Source organism: Octopus bimaculoides, chromosome 20 (assembly GCF_046866305.1).
Source record: "Octopus bimaculoides isolate indiv1 chromosome 20, ASM4686630v1, whole genome shotgun sequence".
Classification (NCBI taxonomy): domain Eukaryota; kingdom Metazoa; phylum Mollusca; class Cephalopoda; order Octopoda; family Octopodidae; genus Octopus; species Octopus bimaculoides.
The window spans coordinates 17,239,395-17,264,394 of record NC_142947.1 but is presented as its reverse complement, the minus strand read 5'-3'; the positions used below and the strand labels follow the sequence as shown (position 1 = coordinate 17,264,394).

At 38.2% G+C, this 25,000-nt stretch overlaps 1 protein-coding gene across 7 annotated transcripts in view; it reads left to right on the top strand.

The window, feature by feature from the left end:
* LOC106879801 (high affinity copper uptake protein 1-like) overlaps positions 1-25,000 on the top strand; it is a 30,299-nt gene that overhangs the window by 423 nt on the left and 4,876 nt on the right. Inside the window, exons 1-4 of one of the 7 annotated variants that reach the window (XM_089338143.1) lie at positions 1,027-1,049; positions 10,283-10,364; positions 17,144-17,330; positions 17,630-17,693. In XM_089338143.1, the coding sequence (XP_089194269.1) occupies positions 17,181-17,330; positions 17,630-17,693 (214 nt within the window). In that variant the 5' untranslated portion in view covers positions 1,027-1,049; positions 10,283-10,364; positions 17,144-17,180. Of the gene's footprint in view, positions 1-894; positions 1,050-2,179; positions 2,341-6,179; positions 6,450-10,282; positions 10,365-17,143; positions 17,331-17,629; positions 17,694-25,000 lie in introns of those variants that run through there. The other 6 variants (XM_089338144.1, XM_089338140.1, XM_089338142.1 and 3 more) reach the window with 6 other exon arrangements.

Sequence of the window (25,000 nt, the reverse complement as noted above, 5' to 3'; positions counted from 1 at the left end):
CAGGTCATGCAACCATATACAGCTTCCGTCGTTGGTCTGTCTCAGTAATAATTTTGTTATTTAACCTCAAACCAACCCTGGTACAGCAAACCTATGTTGCTATAAAACATCTCTGGTTATAAAAGAAAGGTTTTGTTAGTAGAGTGGACCCGGATGTTGTTGTCCGCAAACAGCAGCAGTAATTTTCTTCAGATGAAAACACGTCATTGATTGGTTAAAATTACTTAAATACGACAACTTTAACACGAAATAACTTCTAAAATACAAAATTTTGTCAAAAACGTTAAGAGTAAACCCTGTTCTATGTGACACATTCTACCAGTATCCGAGATTTCAAAGTGTTTAGTTAAAAAAAATTAATTAACAAATCTGGCTATCAAATTGAAAAGATCCGCTGGGTAGTAAATCTAGTTGGCACTAAATATGTATGCGAGTGAAGAGAGACGAGAACACATGAATGATTATTTTAAAGCACTTCGACATAACATAATGGATGGTCCGCGAACCAGTATAATACAAAGAGCTAAGTTCCTGGCAAAGCAAAATATACAACTACAACATGGTTATGTTTACGAAATAAATTTAACTTGTTATTCACACACACACACGCACACGCACAGAAGCTCACACGCACACACATGCGTCCGCGTGCGCACACACACTCACACACAGAAAGGTGATCCTGAATCAGCTAAGGTCTTTAAGAAGGACCTTTAACCGGAATATAGTTACATTCAGAAAGTTTTCTTTACCTTCTTATTTTCCTATCTCACAGACACAGACACAGACACACACACACACACACACACACACACACACACACACACACACACACACACACACGAACACACACACACGCCTGCACGCACGCACGCTCTCACACATACACTCTTACACACACAGACACCTGTGCCTGCCTGTGCGTTTGATTGTGTTTGTGTATGGGAGTGCAGGTGGGTTGAAGTTAGGCTTGTATGTGTGTGTGTTCTATTTTCATTCAGTTTATATCCTGAAAGCTAGTAGCTAAGTTGACGTTTGGATGATTTGAGGTAAATATTATTATTTTTTGCTGACAAACGCGTAAAAGGTGCTGTGAGGTAGCGAATTGATGCTTTTGTATTGAAAGCATAACGTTTTATTAAACCTTTTACTGTAAATCAATTTTTTTTTTTGAGAAAAATTTCAAGTTTGAACGTTTTGTTTAACCCTTTTTCTGTAAAACAGGATTTTTTTGCCATTTAAATATAACTAATTGGCACTAAATATTTATGCGAGTGACTACCCTTTCAGATATACTTTCATTGTGATTTCTGCAATGTGGTACATAAATTGTCAAGTAAATGAGACGCATCTTTGCCTCCACTGATTCACTTGCAAAGTGTTGAGTAAAATTATTTCGTTGCAGACCTCCTTTGGGTCTTTTTATTATCACTACGACACACATAGTCCCCAGTTGGTAACATTGATTTCAAGGCCCTCCTAGATAAGAGACTGGCATTCCACTTAATGCCTATGTTCCATGCTGGCATGGATTGGAGAGTTATTAATGTAGAAATATGGTATCGTAGCTACTAACAGTTGAGGGTTGCGTAGTCTAGACGGCGTTTTTAGATTTCATTATTCTCTTTAACCCGGGAAAAGCCGGGTATTTCTGCTAGTAATACATAGAGGTAAGTTCCTGGTAAAGCAAAATATACAACACCTACAACATGGTTATGTTTACAAAATAAATTTAACTTGCTATTTACACACAAACGCACACAAATGCCTTGGTATGCGCACACACACTAACACACGCAAAGGTGATCCCGAATCAGCTATGGTCTGTAAGTAGGATCTTTAACCAGAATTATTTACTTTCGAAAAGCTTTCTTTATCCTCTTATTTTCCTATCACGCACGCACACACACACACACACGCACACGCACACACATACACACGTACGTCTGCCGGCGCAAAAACGTGATCCCAAAACATCTATGGTCTGTAAGCAGGATCATTAAGTGGAGATGTTTATTTTCCGAAAATCTTTTCTTTTTCTATCTATTTTTCAATCACACACGTAGCGCGCGCGCACGCACACAAAACACACATACAGACAGACACAGACAGACACACACACACACACACACGCACCTGTGCCTGTCTGCGCGTATGATTGTGTTTGTGTATGGAGGTGCAGGTAGGTTGAAGTTAGGCTTGTGTGCGTGCGTGTGTTCTATTTTAATGCCATGTATATCCTGAAAGCTAGTAGCTAAGTTGACGCTTGGCTGTAATCCTTAATATTTAACTCACCAGAACCAAACCAACCCAGAAAGTTAGCCGAACAGCTGATCTGAGGTAAATATTATTATTTTTTGTTGACAAGCGGGGATTAGTTGCTGAGAGACAGCGAATTGAGTTGTATTCTTTAGGTTTTTGTAATGAAAGCTTAAAATTTTATTAAACCTTTTACTATAAAACAATTTTTTTTTAGAAAGATTTCAAGTTTGAACGTTTTGTTTAACCCTTTTCCTGTAAAAGAGGAAATTTTTTCTATTTAGATATATATAGTAGGCACTAAATATGTATGCGAGTGACGAGAGATGAGATCGCATGAATGATTATTTTAAAGCACTTCGTTATAACATAATGGCTGGTTAACGGACCAGTATACATATAGGTAAATTCCCGGTGGAGCAAAATATACAGCACCTTCAACATAGATACGTTTACGAAGTAAATTTAACTTGTTATTTACACACACACGCACACGAGCACAGACGCTCAAACGCACACGCACACACGCACAAACGCACACGCACATGCACGTCGTACCGTGTCGTCGCTGTCCAGTGCCAATGATCTCGCGAGCTGTCACGCTGGTCAGTCTGAAGCGATCACGGGAGTGTTGCAGGTGGATGAAGCGGTCCTGCCTGGGCGTGGTCATCCGGGAGCGCCTTCTGCGGGCACGGTCTGCACTGCTGTTGGTGTTGTATCGCTGTTGCAGGCGACAGATGGTGCTGACATGGACATTGTAAGCTTTCGCAACATCCACGGCACGCTGCCCTGCTTGCAATCAGCCCATAGCTTGTTCTCTCTGCACTGCTAACAGTCGGGTCATACCTGATGCGTCCAAATTACGAATGTTAGGAAAGCGATTCATGTTGATTTTTATACCCATAACCTCCACGAGATGCACCTGCATTTCAGTTTTCATGACAATTGTTTGCGACTGCCACCCATGGCATTCAACATAGCTGCGTTTTGGCGACTCGTTTCAGGGAAAGTTGAAAGATTACCTGCAATTTGGGTCTCAGCTATAAATCAGCATTTCTTGGAATATTTACATTTACATCCCCGAAATAAAATTTCAGAATTTACCATGTAAAAATGACATTTGAAAAAATCGCGTTTCTTTTGCAGTTCAGTGTATATTTCAGTATAAAGTATTGGTTAAATCATTTTTATTCAACCGACATTAGTGTAAGATCACTCGACGGAGTATACCTTTAAGGCCAGTGTCTTACGGAGTGTCGGTACAATGATGAATCGCTACTAAAAAAGAGAACTGAAGCAATCATTGCTGAATTTCCAATCTGATTCATCTAATGCTAAACAGAAGAGAACTGCAAATGAAGTTTCACAGCTCAAGGAAGGTTTTGCAGAGTCTTTGATACCCTTATTGGATATTGGTCGACTGTCAACCATTTCTAGCAAAGTTTGATCCAATGATTTATGGAAATCAGAAACGTGACTTCTCGTTAAGCTAGTATACCGGCTGTCCATCGTTAGAATATTCTCTTTCAAAGAAAGCCTTTTGTTTTGCTTGTCGGCACTTTAACACTTCTGCTCAAGCGGATACCTGCTTTATTAAGGATGGATAGTCTAACTGGCATCATGCAAAAATTTAAATAAGCACGCAAACTCTGCAGCCCATATCCAGGCTATTGTAACATGGAGAGAACGCCAACAGCGTTTGTTCACAACATCCATGTCTTCAGTTTCGCAAAATGATCAATTGAGCAAAAACCGTTACTATATTAATTCAATTGTTGATATTGTGCGTTTTCTTTGCGCAAACGAATTGCCTTTTCGAGGAAACGAAAACGAAGCTTTTGAGGATCTTTATTCGGAAGGTGAGACACGGCCTTGTGGTCTTTTTTAATGAAATTATGCCAATACACATTAGAGAAAGACTCAAAGCTTATGGAATGTTACAGCACGATTCCAAAAAATGCGACCTATACCTTGGTAGCAATGCAAAACGAAATCATCGAATTATTGAGGAGATACACTGTCAGCCTTGTCGATAAAATCAAAATGTTCCGATGTTCCTTACTTTACGCTGAAATGTGACGGAACGCGCGATTTGAGTAATACTGAAAATATTGCGATTGTTATAAGGTACTTGAAAACCGGCGGGGTTTTGGAAAACTTAGTTGCAATGCCAACTACTCAACATTATGATGCTGAAACATTGATTGACTTGTTAATTAAGGAATTAACCAACCTTTGCATTGAGCCAAAGCGTATGTTGTCACAATGCTTCTGTGATGTCTGACAAAATTGGTGACGCTCACAGAATGATTCAAAATCGACTTGAAAAACATATACCCAATGTTCATTGTCTTAATCATCAGTTGCATCTTGTGGTTAACACAATAAAGCGGATTCTAGATTTAGCTACGTTCTTCGACACCGTTAATAGTCTTCATAATTTTATTAAACGGCCAAGGATAGCTAGTCACTGCAAAGGACTGAAATTGCCACGTCTTGCGGACTATAGGTGATCGGTTCATTTCAGTGCCATTGCTTCTGTAATAGAAAACAACTCCAGATTCATCAGATTCAAAAACGTGTTTGAGGCAACTGGAATTTTACATCAAGTTCGTTCCAAAAGGTTTGTTTTTCTAGCCCTTGTCCTTAGCAAATTTCTGCATATAATTAGGCCAGTAGACAAACAGCTTCAAAGTCACAATTGTGATATACACCATGGCCTTGGGCTCCTTAAGTTTGTCAAGAGCGAAATAACTAAACTGAAAGACTCTTTAATATTTGATGAGATTCTGAAACAAATGAGTCAGTTTAATGTTATTGAGGAACGTATGTGTCGAAAAGGTTGCGGGTCTCAACGCTTTTCACATTATGCTGTTGAAGCCCTGGTACCATCACAAAATGACTGGATTATCTTTCACCGCAAAATTTATTTCGTGATCATCGATGAAAGCTTAGGAGAGCTAGATAATGGATTTTCAGAGCAAAACAACAGCATGTATTCTTCCTTGGCAAATCTACTACTAATGTCCGAGACATTTTTGGATTTTGATGCTTTAAAATCTTTGAGCAATTTAGTTAATTGCGATAAATCAGCCTTGCTGTCTGAACCTACTGTGACTAAAACATACATTTCCAAACAAAATATGATGACACTGCTGGATATTTTTGGATCTTTGCGTATCGTACAGGCTGCCTTTCCAAATATTTATCTATTTTATGGTGCAGCATTAACATTTGGATCTAGCACAGCTACATGTGAGTCATCGTTTTCGACGCTAACTCGAATTATGACACCCTTTCGACGAAATATGAAGCACCAGTGAAAATCAAACTTCGTGATGCATGCTTCCCTTAGTAAATAGAAATCAAGTATAGACAAGGACGATTTTCTTAATTTTCTGTTTCTATTACAACTCATTTTCATTTTCTTGCCATCATAAACTGCATGTTAACCCTGTTAAGCTTTTGCACCTTCTTGTCAGTACCGTCTTAAGATGTACGAGTAGGTACACTGGGTGGTTGTTCAGGGGTGTAGGGAATCTCACGGATCTAGAGGCTAAATTCTGGTCTATCTATGCACTGGTTCGTTGTCAATAAATAAACTCTATAGGGCCCAGTGCATTGATTTCTCTGGGATCCTATAATGATGCTAAGACGGTCCTGTTCCTTATACAACGTTTCTAAAATGAGTCACCCGAAAGCTTTGGTGTTGTCAGAACGATGTCTTTCTATCATTTCTTTGTAACTTAATCAACCTTTCCACAAATTACGAATTCCGAAACATAAACTCAGACGAACTGCATTGAATTAATTAACTAATTTATCTAGTTTTCTTTTCCACGTATTCACAAACAAGAATAATAGACTGAAATCTGAAGTGGGCATAGTAAGCTAGTCATGAAAAACCCAAATCACGTGACAAACATTGATGAAATGTTAGCTTAAACTCAACCTTTTACCCATATTAATTTCACGCCATTTCCCGGCAGGTATTTGATTATATTAGAAACAGCGTGTCATTCATGATAGCCGTGGTAGTACAACTGACATCAACTTGATCTCACTCACTATTCAAGGCAAATACCAATCTTTACTTATATTATTTTCTGTTCATTGTTTGAGTTTTAACTGTATCACTGGGTGCACCTCCATTACACTTTTTTTTTAGGTGTGTGCAGCATTGACTTCTGGTAATGTAGAACTACATTTGTTTACTCTATCAACTTAAAGTTATTGTGTATGGCTTGATTTGTTGTTCCTTGTGTTATTTTAGTATTTCTTCTGTTGTATTGAATACATGCAATGTGAGTTATGTTATTTTAGCTCGGTACTAAATATATCTTATATCTGCTGTATAATGGAGTGTGAAGTGTCGTAATGTGAGGCAGTGATTGTGTAGATTGTGTGCTGTGTAGATTTGTTATATTAATGGTTGATAATTGTATAGGGTGGAGGCACAATGGCCCAGTGGTTAGAGCAGCGGACTCGCGGTTTCGATTTCCAGATCAGGCGTTGTGAGTGTTTATTGAGCAAAAACACCTAAAAGCTCCACGAGGCTCCGGCAGGGGATGGTGGCGAACCCTGCTGTACTCTTTCACCACAACTTTCTCTCACTCTCACTTCCTGTTTCTGTTGTGCCCGTAATTCAAAGGGTCAGCCTTGTCACACTGTGTCACGCTGAATATCCACGAGAACTACGTTAAGGGTACACGTATCTGTGGAGTGCTCAGCCACTTGCACGTTAATTTCACGAGCAGGCTGTTCCGTTGATCGGATCAACTGGAACCCTCGTCGTCGTAAGCGACGGAGTGCCAACAACAACTATTTGTACAGTCGTCATTATTGCAGTTAAGGCTTTGTAATATACTTAAGAGAGACAGGTTCTGGATTTGTAGGTTTGAGGCCTGTTGCTTCTTTATATGGTTTTTTTCTCGGTGAGCGATTCAGGTGTTGTTTTTGGATCTGTCAACAAATGATTAAATACTGTCATCTGTGTTGCATATGTGTGAGCGTGCGTGCGTACGTGTATGTGCGTGCGTGCGTGCGTGCGCGTGTGTGTGTGTGTGTGTGTGTGTGTGTGTGTGTGTGTGTGTGTGTGCGCGTGTGTATGTTGTGTGTGTGTGTGTGTGTGTGTGTGTGTGTGTGTGTGCGTGCGTGCGTGTGCGCATGTTTGAATGTGCAGGTGTGCTTGTTAACTATTCATGTTTGAAACCTGTCACCCTCTGGTGATTTCGAATTGTTCATATTTGTTGCGTTTGACCTACTTCCCACGAACTTTTTGTAAACCCGGATGTTGAACTTTTTGTGAACCCTTTTCTTTTATAGTGTTGAAATTGTAGCAATATGGATGTTAAAAACAATAAAGAGAAGCGCTCCGATCTTGTTTTCTTTTCCCTGGGGCAGAAAGACCGTATGCAGAGGAAGTCTCTGTTATTGCATTTTCTGTTGCTACGATTGTTTCTGTTGAAGTTGTAGCGATATGTATATTAGAAACGATGAAGAAAGGCACCCTGATCTTGTTTTCTTTTCCTCAGATACGACCAACATGTGGACTCCCACGACATTACTGTCTTATACTGTTGAGGGAGGGGGGAACCTGAATCCCATTACCATTCCGTGCTCCTCCACAAATGCCATCACTTTGGCTTGGCTTTCGGTTCTATTTCGGCTTTTAGTCACTTACGTTCTCAAGTATCGAAAGATTATAATAAAATTGTGAGATGTACAAGGGCTAGAGGCCACTGTTCTAGCCTCCATCTTATTGTTGCATATGGAAACAATTGTCCTATTATTTTATGTAGCCGAGTATGCACCTTACTTCCTGCAGATAGTTTTATTCATATACTATGCATCTCACTGATTTGTACGTAAGTGCCTTTTTGTGAATGCAATTGACTTCCTCAGCTGGAATTTTTATGGCTCCGGATCAATTTATATAACTTTTGTACATTGTTCTTGTTGATTGTCCTTTGTCGTTGAACGTCAGTTATCCGCACACAAGTCGCAGAAGCAAACAATATTTTCTTGTCACATTTGTTTTCTTGTTCTTATTGATTGTGCTGTAAATGTTTCCCACAGAAATGTTTCCCACCGTTATGACAGCAAGTAATTTTTGTGTTTTCTTACTGGAACGCTGAAACCCATAGCCACGATTGCGTTACTGCAATATTTTGTCGATAACAAAACAGACGATAACTAGATATTCAGCCTTGCGTTTTTCTCTCTCCGAGTATCTTATCTTTCACTCTCTTTATCTCACATTCCTTTCCAGTGTGCATAAACATTATTCTTTTGATACGGATCACTTCTTGTTTATGAATTTTGGGTTGAGAGTAGAAGAATCGGGCAAAATGGAAAATCTCATCACAAACAAGCATGTCTTCTGTGGGTATGGTTGTGTGGTTAAGAAGTTTACTTTGCAGTTACATGATTTCGGGTTCAGTTTTGTGGTACAGTACCTTGGGCAAGTGTCTTCTACTTATAGCCCCGTGCCGATCAATGCCTTGTAAGTGATTTTGGAAGTGAACTGTGTAGAAATCTATCACACACACACACACACACACACACACACACACACACGCACACACACACTAGCTGAATATCTCGTCGTTGCCGGTTAATTCACACAGTAGAATGCCTTGGACTTTCGAAATAGCGAACCCACATTAGTTGGATTGTCTCTATTTTGACGGGGTGTTTTCAACTTCTTTTTTTCACCATACCCTTGCAAATGATGAGGGGAAGGTTTTTTATGACAAAAATTTTTTAATATGTATGAACCTTACCCCAGTCCTTCCGGGTCGATTTTGTCCAATGTATGCATGTACTAGCTGAAACACCCGGCGTTGCCCGAGTTAATAACTCAGAGAATTAACAGTAACATCGCAAAGCTCTTTATCTAACTTATAGAAAATCTTTTCGAAAGAGAAAAACTCTCAACGAAGGTTCGGACTAAGAACGCTTTATAAACCTTTTTTTATTATTTTGCTCATTTTAAAAATACATTTTTGTTTGATATCCAAATCCCAAACATATATGCAAGTTCAATTCAGTAAAAATGTGTATACAAATTCAGATCTTTTGAATCCCATTTCCGTTTCTGCTTAAACGTAATCCTAGTCCTAACACAAAATTGTACTCCTTAGGGCTAACACGAAACCCTAACGTTAAATGCTAACCCTCAGCGGAGCGAGAAAGAGCGTGATATGAAAGACGTGTGTGTGGAGAGAGAGAGAGAGAGAGAGAGAGAGAGAGAGAGAGAGAGAGAGAGAGAGAGAGAGAAAGGGATGAGAAAAGAGAATGAGTTTAGTTTAATCACAAATATAGTTGTTTTAGGATTAAGTTACTTCCATTCGTGTGCGAAATGTCATAAGTGAATGTGTATACATGTTAATAAGACTAAACCTTTGATCTAAATCGTTCCTTTTCTTAAAGTAAACAGCATGTGACATACATACATACATACATACATAAATACATACATACATACACAAACACTGTTTCAATTAGTTATCGTCTGTCTCCCACGACTTGAATTTGTAAACTGATTGAAAGCGCTCGCTTGCATCCCTGAATGACAGTTGTATTAACGTTATCATCCCACTGTCACTCCATATTTGTCGCTTACATAACTCTGTCCTCTCCTTCCCTAATATCAATCACTCTCCCTATGCCACCACGTTTCCCTCATGCCAACACTTTTGCACTCTTCTTATTTTATCCAAAAATAGCCCAACCTCCCATTACAATTTTGTAAGTTATAAGATATATATACAGTTCTATATTCAAGAGGTGAGGAATTATGTACATTGTTTACATTTGACGGATATTTGTCCTCATCTTGTTGTTAACACAACGTTTCGGTTGATATACCCTCCAGCCTTCATGAGATGTCTTGGGGAAATTTCGAACCTGGGTTCTCATTCCTAAGGTATTTTTCGATGTTGTTATTATTATTATTATTATTATTATTATTATTATTATTATTATTATTATTATTATTATTATTATTATTATTATTCAGGTCACTGCCTGGAATCGAACTTGGAATCTTGGGGTTAGTAGCCCGCGCTCTTAACCACTATGCCATATGCTCTACTTGACAGGTGATGTTAATTTGTTTACGTCCTCGTAATTTAGTGACTCGGTAAAAGTGACCGGTAGAATAAGTACCAGACTTAAACAAAAAATTAATACTGGGGTGAATTTCTGATATTTCATTAGCCGATGCGCGACTCTTAGTCGAGAACAGTGTCGGGTGGGGAGTTTGACTGGGGTGGTACGTCTGTCAAACGGTAACGCAGGTGTCCCAAAGCGAGCTCAGCGTGGACGGTAACCACACGTCGAACAAAAGGGCAATAGCTCGCTCGATTTCGATTCTCAGTACGAATACGGACCGCGTGAGTGTGGCCCATCGATCCTTTCCGAACAGCGGCGAGCTATGCGTCCGCCGAGAGGTGTCAGAAAGGTTACCATAGGGATAACTGGCTTGTGGCGGCCAAGTTTTCGCAGCGACGCCGCTTTTTGAACTTGACGGGGAGGAAAATCTAATTCTCTTCTGCCTTTTCGTAAGCAGAGATATACAACTCTTTTCTTTGTCCTCACCTTGGTTCTCTCCGGTTGTAAAGAAATACTGTTCGATTTTACTAAATTCCCTCACCTTCATATTTTCTTGTAACTTTGATAGATCTAAAATTCCATATGTTCATTTTGTATTAAGGAAAAACTAATCTTCCCGTAATAGCTAAATGAACAGACAACAATAACTGGAATCGTGTAACAGTAGTAATTGCTATTGTTCATGTTATTACTGTCGCCGTCTTCCAAATTACTTATTTGAGTAGTTGGAGCATTAATTGTTCACTAGACTGTTAATTTTCGTCTTCCCTTTGTACATTTAGTCTTGTTTTGACATTGTGATTTTGGTGGGTAGGGTGGGTACATTGTAGAGCTCAATCATGTAGCATAAGTGTATGTGGTAGCCATTGGGTATGGGAAGATGTAAGGTGTGCAAATAGAATTGTAGAACTTTGTGAACGAAATCTCTCTTCTTTTTGCAGTTGTTTACCCCACCCAAAGTGTCAAGGACAACCTTTATCCGGTTTATCATAGTTCTTTTTACAAGTAGGCTACTCCAATGAATAAAATGTTCTCGACGAGAGGAACAAAAACGACGTTTCCACACCACGATAATCGAATATAATGATATTTTCTGATTTAAGCACAAGACCAGCAATTCTGAGAGGGAAGGGTTTAGTCAATACTATCGACCCCAGTACTAAACAGGTACTTTATTTTATTGACCCGGTGGGATGAAAGGCAAAGTTGACCTCAGCAGGATTTGAACACAAAACGTAAAAGTCGTAACAAATACTGCAAAGCATTTTATTTGACACACTCAAGAGTCTGCCAATTCACCGACCTTATATAATGGTTTCTGATTTAGGCACAAGGCCAGCAATTTTGACGGGAGGGTGCTAGTCAGTATCAATGACACCAAATCTTGATCGGTACTTTATTTTATCGATCTTGGAAAAAAAAATGAAAGGCAAAGTTACCCTCAGAGAACTGAGAAAGCAGAAGATGAAAGAAATACTGCAAAGCGTTTTGTCCGCCGTTCTAACTCCTCTGCCAATCTACGTCCTATACAGGAACACCTAACAACAGTAACAGCAACACCAAAAACTGAATAGGTTGTTGTTATTTAGACTCAGATCATGAGTCCTACTTACGCGCAAACATTATTAAAAGCATTTCAACAGCGAACATGACAACTTCTTTCTCAGGCAGTGTACCTCCAAGACTACATTACCCAACGTGTCCTTCTCATTTTAATGCAGTGAGATATGATTTGAGAGATATTTGGTTACTATTTAATGCAGGCCGAGTAACCGCACATAGTCCTGGCTCGGCTGATATTTCTAATAGGTCGAGTGACTGCATGCAGACTCTTTCCTTGATTCGACAGTCATTTCTAGCAGGTCCCATGGCTGCGTGGCTGCATAGTGCTCTCTTTATTGGATCGGTTGCAATGAGCTCCCTTCATTAGCTCGGCTGCAGACAATCAGACTAAGCAGTTTTAATAAACTACCTGACAGCTTCACTGTGTTATTATGACAGGATGGTCACAGTTAAAATGCCTTTGTTGATCGCTGTACTCGATCAGAGGCTGACTCAGGTTTTAACAAAATAATTGTTTAATGTTATAAATACTGCGACTCCCCCTCCCAATTTGTGTGTCATTTGGCTAGCTTTAATGATTATTGTCGAATAAGGATTTAAAAAATACCAACTGTGTGTACGTATGTGTATATCTATGTTGTCTTCCGTACTTGTTAAAATATTGCAAACAAGGGTAGTTATGCACTTGAATACCAAGGACAATTACTGGGTATGTATGGCCCGAGAACGAAATTTGCTTAGGGGGTGCAAACCCAGGTCGAAAACTTTTTACGAACAAGGTGGATTTTTCCAATCTTGATATTGTAGTAACGCCGTGCGCATGCGTAGTCTCACGCATGCGTGGAATTCAACAACCAAGCTTTCCCGCTTTGATCGATCTCTTTCTTGCTGGCCAGCGATTGAGCAAGGACGTGTCTAGCTGTCTCTCCATCTTTCGAACTTACGCTAGACAGCTCACATCAACATACCAACGTCCCAACAACCATGTTCTCACACACAGAAGGCGCCTCAACAAACAAGATTAAAGATGTATATTTTCCACCATGAATAAATATTGTTGAGTTGTTAGTCTGGAGTTCTGCGTTCCGTTCATATTTCTAATTTAATATAGGAAAGTCAGGTGTACATCTAATGATGTATAACCCACTTTCCTATAATATCACACACACACACACAAACAAAACGAAAAAGCAGGACAGTATCGGAAACATAAATATGACACAAGTGTTATTTTATATATACGCAAGAATCTTGTTGATAATGCAACAGAATAATAACTTCCGAAGAGTTTGTACATAACCATCTATCACTTCTTCAGTTTACTTTCTGATCTTGATCAAAGTTTTTCTCGTCTGAGAAGAATCAAATGACATCTTTCTTTGCTAAGTGTTTAAGTTTGTTCAGGAGTCTTTTAGATCTGATTAAGCGATTTTACTTCACTGTTTCTGATATGAAATAACCTTTTCTCATCGCATAAGATTTGTATCTGATGTCTTCGTGGACAACGTTTCGGATTGTTCCTTCTGACACATGGTGTTCTTTTGCAGTCAACCTCATGGATCTCCTGGGATTATCATCAATGATTTGCTTTACTTGTTGAATAAATTCTGGTGTTTTAATAGTATCACTGCGTCTACAATGTTTCTTACGTTTTGATACTAGCGATACATTTCCATCTTTAGCCTCTTAACTCCTTGCGAATTTTGTAGACGAAGGATTTAGCGACTTTTAAAAATCGTGCTATTTCTAAATTGCTATGTTCAGCCTTTATAGCCACGATGACTGCGTGCCTCTTCATTTCTTGTGTGATCATTGGGTCTGCCATTGATAATTCTGAAATATAGAAAATATTATGTTGATAAATATACTGCTATAGTAAAATTAACATGTGTCCTCAAATACCTTACGCACCTTGTATATTTATGTACACATATGTGTGTGTGTGTGTCTTTGTGTCTATGCCTGTCCTCTCCACCGTCGTTTGACAACTGATGTTGGTGTGTTTACGTCCCTGAAAATCTAGCGGTTCGGCAAAAGACACCGATAGAATAAGTACTAGATTTACAAAGAATAAGTCCTGGGGTCGATTTGTTCGACTAAAACCCTTTAAGGCAGTGCTCCAGTATGGGTGCAAGCCAAATGACTGAAACAAGTAAAAGTGACAAGTAACAAAAATGCAAAAATAATAATACATTTTAAAATTCTAATGTATGTAGTTTTCTTTTCCTTTTCGAATATTCATTACGCGTAACTGTAATTTGTCTAATAAAAATGTCATAAATTTTGATAATTATATTAATACAAAATAAATAACATATATGAATAGAATCAGTGAATTATGTTATTTTATGAATGTGCAGCGAAGCTTCTCTCTCAGTTATATATATGTGAATGCGGTGGTAGCAGATAACATCTAGCTTTCGGCCGCATCTTAGGACCCTGTTGTGTCCACCACTCTGATTGGTTGGTATTGGCGCATTTTTGTATCTTGTTCTATTTCGCGCCAGGGTGCAAACCAATCAATCATAGCCTTCTGATAAGGTCACGTGGAACAAGTTTTCTGAACCCCTGTTTGAGCGGATTTTTTCTCTTAAATAGCTAGCTTCGTATGCGCTAAGTTTGTCGCGACTTTAGACCTTCTGAGGTCTAGCCGCTGACTACAGAGCACCAGCCAGTTCCAGCGACGACTCGACACAGCTTCATGGAGATTCAACACCTTGCTGCAAACTCCATCTTCGACGTCGCCAGCGTCTACTCAACGTACACACCACCAACAGCACCCGCACAGGTTCTCTCAACACTGTTTGTGTGAATTGCTTCACCACGTATAACAGCGAGACCCTCTGTACCAAGTAACCGGTCGCAGCATCGTAGCCTCAACCTCTCGGGCGACAGTATCTCCAGTAATCTCTCCAGGCTCTGCTATTCGGCCACAACTTCTTGTACAGCGCCTTTACCACTGTGTACCATGAATATGAAAATCGTGTGGGTGTTGCTCTGAAAATTTACCTTTCTTTCACCCAAAGCCAGGAACTTTTCAGCACCCCCTAGTATAATTATATTTCGATGAGACAGAACGTTATTTCTCTTGTTCATAAAGCCACTGCCCATGTGCTAGTTCACTATTTTATTACGGTATTTATTATACTCAATAATACATTCATAAAAGAGCACAACCCACTGATTCTATTCATATGTCATATATTTTGTATTAATATAATTATCAAAATATATACAAAATCCACTGAACTGTAAAGCCATTTTTAGTGACATTTCTATTAAATAAATTACAGTCATGCATGGTGAATACGTTCACAAATGAACTACTGCGTATAATAAATAGAATTGTAAATTTTGCAATTCGGTAGTTTTGTTTTAATTAGTGACGGGCTACTAATAAATTGTATGTATGAAAGACTGTCATTAGCACTGTGTATGTGCATCTGTCTGCCTGTCTGTCTGTCTATTTGTCTGTCTGTCTGATTGCCTGCTTGTCTGTTCGACTCTATGTCTGTATGAATGCATGTATGTGCACACACATACACACGGATATATGTTTACATATATGTATGTGTGTTTACACACACACACGCGCGGGCGCATGCGCACGCTCACATATATATTATGTCGGTAGTTAGGGTAAAACTCAGTTGGTTCCTCTTGAAACTTATCTGTTTATTCCAGTATTACAGACCAATACATGGTCACAGATGCTGCTGTATGTTAGTCAAAACGCATACTAAATTTGAGAATTAAGAAAATATCATCTGCAAACTGATTGTATAAAACAATAAAGTGGAAACATTTTAGTATTATTTATTTTCCATTACACATGTTTCATTAGCTAATAGGAATTACAACATTTACTTGTCGGATAGGTAGGCAAAGAATTTCCTACAAGGAACTCCCCAGACAGAGAAAAATTATAATTTTTTTCTTTCTGCGAGATTTCTAGTAGGGAATTCCCTACATGTCTATCTGACATGTAAATTTTGTAATTCCTAACGGCAAATGAAACACGTGTAAAGTAGAATAAATAATACAAAAAAAATTTCAACTTTCCTGTTTTGTTTTATATATATATATATGTGTGTGTGTGTGTGTGTGTGTGTGTGTATGTGTGTGTGTGTATGTGTATGTGCGCGCGCGCGCGTATATGTCACAAAAGGTCACAGAAAACGAGAAAGTAGCCATACTCTGGAATATACCAATACACACAGATAGAGAAATTAAGGCCAATAGACCAGATATAGTTGTCAAAGATCATGAAGGAAAAAAATGCTTTCTAATTGATGTATCAATACCAGCAGATGACAACGTTTCCCTAAAAGAAATGGAGAAACTTTCAAAATACAAAGACCTGGAAATAGAGGTAACTCGAATGTGGAATCTAAAAACAGAAACAATTCCTATCATAGTAGGTGCCTTAGGTATTAATAAAAAAATATTCAGACAAATACATAACAAAAACACCAGGACTTACAAGTATATATAACATGCAGAAAATTGCACTACTAGGCACCGCACACATCCTACGTAAAACACTTTCAGTACAGTAAAAATAAGAGCACCACAGCAAACCACAGCACATACCCAAGGCACACAGAGCTGCGCTCGGCAGTGAAAGCACGTTATAAAAATAAAACTACCGAATAATAATAATAATAATAATAATAATAATAATAATAATAATAATAAGAAGAAGAAGAAGAAGAAGAAGAAGAAACTGAAGGTTTCATATTGGCGGCACAAGATCAAAGCCTGTTTACAAAAAAAAAATACAAAAAAAACTACCAGGCTACCGTTCTTCAAAACGGTTCTGACCCTAAATGCAGATTCTGCAACACATTTGACGCAACAATAGACCTTCTCGTCTCGGGAAGTCCTGTGCTGACATCAAACGAATAAAAAAAATCGCCACGATAGGATAGGGCAGTATTTAGATTGGAAAATATGTAAACAATACAAGATCAACACTCCTGCTTGCTGGTATGAACATCATCCTGAGCCAGTCGTTGAAAGTAAAAATGTCACTATCTTCTGGGATATTCCAGTCAACATTGACAGAACGATCCATGCTAATCGACCAGACATAATTATTAAAGATAAGGAGGAAAATGCTTGTAGACTAATAGATGTGCTAACGATTCTGCTGGCTGGCCGCCTTCCTCATAATAATAATAATACTTTATTTTTGTTGCAGTTTTGACAGTTGATTAGAATAAAAAGGCGGACTCACCATGAATATGGGAACTGCGACGCCAAGTTCCAATATGAGCGGTATGACGAAAAACATGAAAAATATGTCTGGCATGGATATGGCTGGTGGTATGAATATGGACGGTGGTATGAATATGGACGGTGATATGAATATGGACGGTATGAAAATGGTGAGTATAATGGTTCACTCCAGTGACATTCATGTTTTATAAGACATACCCTTGTGTTTTCAAGTGATGAGTGCTGTAGAAAAAGATTTAACTGTGGCTGCAGCAGTTTGGTTGAGTTCATAAACGGTTTCAAAACCCAGTCAAAACACACCCAAATTTGCTTAATCACTTTCCGTTTTCCAGAAAGGTATATTTTCCTTATCTGCTAGCTTAGAAATGTGAGGAACTTGTGTTGAAATTAGTGAATCAATAAACGACAATTTGTTTAACTAAACACTACTAACCCCTCTTTATTGCAGGCCTTCCATACAGGTGCCAAAGAAACCATTTTATTTACTGATATAAAGACAGAAAATGTAGCAGGTAAGTCTTCTGAGCATTTACGTTTACATTTTCTCAAATCTCAAACTTTACACGGTCTACTTATTCGTCGCGTATTAGTCGATGTGACACAGAAATGGATATCTTTAGAGCAAAGGAGAGATCTTTATAAATGTTTTAGCAATCAATTTTATTGTACTTAAGCCCTTCACTCCCTATGTATCTTAGTCCATCGACGACTTTTCTCTACTGTTTTCAACTTTAGTCTGTACTCTTTTAGGTCTTGTTGATTTTGAATCGTCAGTGATGCTTCCGTAACATTTTTTCTACGTTGGGGGCGTTGAGCCTATCCTACGCAAACCCCATTTTTTTTATCTCTGAGAAGAAGCGGTCTATATTGGTTTGGTCTCTTTTCTTTGACTTGTCTAGCATGAGAGGAACCAACAAGAGCTTGCGTTCCGCTGGCATATCCTTCAGAGTCATTGAAACACACAAGCCACCACACTGCAACTAGGACTGGGCCCTGTGGTGGAATTCTACTATATGCGCTCTCGTTCTATCAACAATTCAAATTTCGCTTCAAATTTGTATGTTTGTGATCAGTGTTAGAAATCGACGAGCAAATGGAATTCCATTGGCTTCAATATAGATAGTTGTTTGGTCATCTGAATTGCCAAATTAAATAAGATTAGATTGAATTAGATCAAATTAAATTGCCAAATTAAATTAAAGCTTATTATTTCAGAGGCACTTTGATTAAGGTAATTTTTCAGACAGAATAAGCGAGACAGGTGTATGAAAAAGCTGAATATAGCTATTATTACCGTATTCCAATTCCATTGGTCTAAAAGTTGAATAATTAAAAGATCTTATCACTATCGAACAACCTCCTAAAGTTTACTCCGATGAAAGTAGTCTTAAAGAACCAATAATAAAACTGTATCTCTAAGAAACAAAAAATAACGTAGATCAACATGAATCAAAACAAAGAGACGTCTTTCACAACCAAATCAAACCAAAACGTACAGTTTAAAATTTCAAATGGTTTCTACTTTTCTATCTTTTTTTTCCCCTTTTGTATTGCTCTCCACAAATAATACCGTTTCGAATGTCATGCGTAGTGCTTATATTGCATCCTCTTGTCTTCGTTCATGTAAACCGAAACCGTTGCTACTGAATTATTTGCTTTACATAGCGGATATATTGCTTTGTCATATATGCGAGTTCAGATAAGTTTCGTTAGAATGGAACTAACATCAACGCGTCCGTTTTTGTACAAAATCCCCACCATCATGATTACTCTTCAGCACATACATGCGCGCACACACACACACAACACACACACATGCAGACACATACATATACATATACATATACATATGCATACATACATATATACATACATACTTACACGCGCGCGCACACACATACATGCATAAGTGATCAGTGGACGTTCTGATTTTGACATAGATATGGAACTGTGCCAATGACACTATTAATAGTTCAATAACATTATATTGTAGAATTTTAACCATCCATCCATCCATCCATCCATCCATCCATTCATCTATCTGTCTGTCTGTCTGTATGTATGTCTGTCTGTCTGTCTGTATGTCTGTCTGTTTCTCAGGTCATCCCATAAGTTCTGTCCAAATTTTGAATAAAGAAAACAAGTAATCAAATGTTATTTCATTGAAATTTAACCATCAATGTACTTTCCCTGATTATCTTTGACTTCCATCTATTTACAAGCTTTTTAATCCCATCAATGTAAAACCCTTTTGGTTTCAAAGCGAACAACTCTGAAATGTCAGTTTCGACCTCCTCCTGGCTTGCGAAAGTTATGTCCTCCAAATGATTTTGTAAAATACGAAACAAATGGTAGTCTGAAGGAGCAAGGTCGGGAGAATAAGGTGAATGAGGAATTTTTTCTCAACCAAGTTCTTCGATCTTCTGTGATGTGATCATTGCAGTGTGGGGCCGCGCTTTGTCCTGATGAAACATCACTCATTTTCGATTCATTAAAGTGGGTCTTTTTTTCTTCAAAGCTTGGTTCAAATGCTCTAATTGCTGACGGTAGGCTTGAGCATTGATTGTTACATTAGGTGGTAACAATTCAAAGAGAATTACTCCTTCGCAATCCCATCAGATAGAGAGAAGAACATTTTTCTAATGAAGTTCCCTTCTCGGTTGTGGTTGAGTTTTTTCCCTTTCACTAAACCACTGTTTACGCCATTTAACATTTCAATAGAAGATCCATTTTTCGTCACCAGCCACAAGTCTATCCAAAAAGGGTGAAATGAGTTCGCGAGAATGGAGAGAAGAGCAGATGTCAACTGGGGATTTGCGGTTGCTTTTGGACAATTCATGAGGCACCCATTTTCCAAGTTTAGGAACCTTTCCAAGTTATTGAAGATGACGATGAACAGTTGTATGGTTTGAACTGAGTTTTATTGCCAATTCTTCAACTGATAATGCCTCAAGGAGCTTATCATCAAACTCAACTCAACGTCCTGTTCGATCTTCATCTTCAAGGCTGATATCTCCACTTCTGAATTTTGCAAACCATCTCCTGCAAGTTCTTTCATTCAAGCATTCTTTCCCATAAACTGAGTGTATGTTTCGAGTCGCTTCGGCTGCAGAGTTTCCTTTTTTTGTACTCATAAAGCATTATGTGCCTCAAATGCTCTTTGGATACTTCCATGTTAGAAAGGATTTTAATCAAAGAAATTTTAATTCTTACTATTCTGTAAAATAATATTTAATTAGTTTAAATGTAAAGAAATGCATAAAAATAATTTTAAATTTCATTAGACATTCTAAAATACTATTAAATTTCATTCAATTTTAAAAAAGGTAAAATTGGACAGAACTTATGGGATGGCCTGACATCTATCTATCTATCTATCTATATATCTATCTATCTATCTATCTATCTATCTATCTATCTATCTATCTATCTATCTATCTATCAACCGTACATACATACATACGTACGTACACACATACATACACATGCACGCACACACATAAACGGATGAACAAAGGAAAGAAAGTAGCATTCATTTCATTTAGTTATTTAGTAAGGGTTGTATGTATCATGGTGATGCAGCTTTGCATTACTTAAAGTTTCGTGGGTGCGGAATATATCCATATCATCAGATTTTAAAAGAATTTAAAAGAAAATTAAAATCATTTAGATCTCGATTGGTCAGTTCAGGTCACGGAAACGTTTCAACTATTTTAGGGACACCAGTTCCTCTATTGTATACTTCAACACACACACACACACGTTTTGTATATGTATACGCGTGCACACACAGAGATATACACATGCACACATATATATGTATATATATAATCGTTAAAGAGGACAAAAAGCGTCTCTTTAACAGTTACATATCCGCTATATCGAAAATCTACAATGGCTCCACAACTACCGTCTCGGCTATAACATTCGTGCCTCCTTTTATCCGTTACAGCACTTACCTAGCGTATCTGGTCGTTTAGATCACCTGTGATCTAAACGCCCATATTTTGCATACATATAAAATATATATGGAAAGGGTGAGAGAGAGAAAGAGAGATACATATATGTACATGTATACAGGTTCACATGCTTATTCCTAGGCAAACATGTATATCTACACTCGAACAAACACTCACTCACACACACACGCGCGCACGCACACACACACACAGAACTGAATCTAAACCGACTCATTCATCCAGAAAAGTACACATTATATCACGATTCTTTAAGTTGATACTTTAGGCTAAGCTCTCATTATCACCTTACTTGTATGTAAGATTCAGTTACCTTTAGATCTTATCAAACAATTTACCTAACATTTTACAACGGACAAAAGTAACCTTTAGACTTTATGTAATCTAGATGCAGACATTGCAGTAAACCCCGATGGAAAATATAGCTTTCGCCAAAGTGAATGAAATTTTTTTCACTTATTATTTTTCCTTCTTAATCTTTTATCGTTTACTTGTTTCAGTCATTAGACTGCGTCCATACTGGGGCACCACCTTGAAGTATTAGTCGAAATTTAGTACTCCAGTACTATTTTTTTTAATGTTTGGTACTTATTCCATCGGTGTCTTTTTTGCAAAAAAAAAAAAACGTCAAGTTACTAGGTACACAAACAAACCAACAACGGTTGCAAGCTGTGCAAGGACAACTACACAAATATAAAGGCACACACACACACACACACACACACACACACACACACATGCATGCATACATACATAATTCATACGTACATACATGCATATATATATACGTACATACATGCATATATACATACGTACACATTACACATACGCGCGCGCACACACACACGCACACATGGATATACATGTATGTATGTATGCATAAAAGGATGCGTTTTGGGGTAGCGTTCAGATACATTCCCTGCCCATTTCTAACCCTTTTGCTGCGAAAAGCAGATATAAAAAAATAAATACGCCCTTTTAAAGTCTAGCCAGGCTCATGGGCCCAGTTTCCCGGTTTTAATGGCGTATGTGTTCCCCAGCTGGACAGGACGCCAGTCCTTCACAGTGTTATTCATTTTTGCCAGCTGAGTGGACTGGAGCAACATGAAATGAAGTGTTTTGAAGAACACAACGCGTCGCCCGGTCCAGGAATCGAAACCACAATCCTACGATCATGATGCTGACACCCAAACCATTAAGCCACGTGCCTCCACGAAAAGTAGATATACTAACTCAAAATTTCACTACTATTAGTTGCGCAAAGAAGCTTTTGTTGAGGAATGTCATATTTAAAACTATTTCCTTTTTATATACTGTATATCAATTCTATTGCAGCAACATGACTTGCAGAAAACACCAGTTTATTTTTGGTTGCTGTTTAAAATCGTTACAAGAATAATCACTTCATATAATTTCCTAGTGAAAGGCATAATATGAATATTTGTTTATGAGTTAGACGTGTCTCTTTGTGTTATGCTTCTATTCAGAAAATAATACAAAATTTTATCATTCACTTTTAGAGCAGTCGTGCATTTTTAGTGAATGGCCTCATTGTAACTGCATAAGTGCAATATTATGTTTGTAGTTGATAAGGCGGCGAGCTGGCAGAAACGTTAGCACGTCGGGCGAAATGCTTAGCGGTATTTCGTCTGCCGCTACGTTCTGAGTTCAAATTCCGCCGAGGTCGACTTTGCCTTTCATCCTTTCGGGGTCGCTAAATTAAGTACCAGTTGCGAACCTGGGCCGATTTAATCGACTGGCACTCTCCTCAAAAATTTCGGACCTTGTGCCTAGAGTAGAAAAGATTATGTTCGTAGTTGACGTCATATACTTGTTGTTCTGTAGTTCATACTAATGCATAAGTTTGAGCAGGGTTGTATGCTTGGCTATGGTAATCCAGTGTATTAATTACTGTAGGGTTTATGTGTTTAAGTTATTTGTAGGAACCATTATTGCAGCATTAGTGTAGTCTTGGATACTGTGGAATATCATGTAGTTGCTAGAGTTGGCAAGCTTCGGGGGTGTCTTGAAGATAGTGGATGCGGGGGTGAAGGGGAAGGTGAATTAGGTTGATTATTGTGGCAGATTTGGGGTATTGTATGTTGTTTCCGGCTGTTATATTGTTATGTATTGATGTTAAGTGTGAAATGAGTATATATGGACAATTTAGGAGTGTGGACTATTAACTAAATAATGTTTGGGTTGGAATTGAGGAATGTGGCAGAGTTGTTGTAGGTTTGGGAGTAGAGTGGGGGATGAGGAAACAGCCGGATCACCTAGTTTGAGGTTGCAGTTCGACTGGGAGAGGATTGTGTTTAAAATTTGAAATGCTTTATGTGTTAGGTAGGAGAAAATGTCAAGGTCAATATTTTTTTTAGCTCTTTCGTTTTTGATGCAGAGATTACGCCTGGGGACTTGTTTTAGAAACCGCGCTCTAGTTAAAGAGTGGATTCGTCACTCCGCGGTCCTTTAGACTCCATACAAATTTTTCTATCGTTGATTGAAACTATAGCGGCTGTTGTTGTTCAAGTGCGTGTTATTAAATAGGAAAAAATGGTTAGTATTAATCATCATAAGACATTTTTGTGTATAAATACATTGGCTATTCTGTGTTCACCTTTTGTAGTGGAAGCATGTAGTATGATACAAAAATATGTGTTTACATACAAAGGAAGTTTTGATTTTTGCTTTTGCACTGAAAGAAGTAACATATGATATTTGTATTACAGTATGTATGCATGTGTGTAATGAGAACAGTCATTTTGAGAATGTGTGTGTGATAAAATATCTTCGTTTACGAACCACATATCTTGTGTCGAGGTGAATAGACATGTGAGTCGCACGTGGGAGATTGCGCGTGGAGCTGATGAGAAGACATGTGTCTTTGACCGAAATCTGGCAGGAAATGGGGTCTTATCTACGGTGTAGAAACGAGGCTAGTGTCTCAGAGAGAAGCCAGTGTATCAAAGCGAGGCTAGACGCCTCATCGATGTCTGCTGTGCAGGTCGACTCACATATTACTATGTAATATGTAGCTCTGCTACAAAGCCATATGTTGCGTGAATCCTTCCTTAAAATCTATATTGAGTCCATTATGGGATTTTATTGCATCATGTACATCAGGGATGTCGGCTGTGCATACTAGTTACTTCTCAAAGCATTTTTTTTATTCAAAGGACTGTGATTGAAGGATCTGAAGCTACATGAATGTTTTGAAAGCGGAGTTTACTGAAATTAATATTTTTGGTTGTGACAGAAGGTTTGTGAACCTATGTTAAGAAAGCAGCTGTAACTTACTACAGTAATGTTTCTTCTGAATATTTTGTGATATCTATGTGTTCGTGGAAAGAGTGCCGGCATATATGAAATACTTCCTGCAATGTTTGTAGCTGTGCTCAAACTATATGGTGGATTGAACCACAATACCTCAACATCTAGCTCTAGTTAGGGTGAACTCGTTCTAGTGATAGATTCGCTGAAATTGGACCTCGCTTGTGCATTGTTTAGTGCTGGTGGCTTAATGGAAGGTGCCTTCATCTCATGATAAACTGGTTATATGCCTATGTTTCCGTGATCTTTTTGATAATTGATTGTGGGTTGTCAGAGCCTTTTCCTTTTTATATATAAGTAGTTTCTTTATTTGGTTTATGGAGGAGACCCGATATGGTAATATCTAGGTAATTTACTGTTTTAGAATTAATGTTGACAGATAGATTTATTTATATAAATATTTTTTTTCCTAATGGTATCCATAACGTTCCCATTTTTGTTTATGGATCATCTTGCTCAATCGTCCAGGAAGAATTAGTTCTTAATACCTAATTATCTATCAACGGTATTGC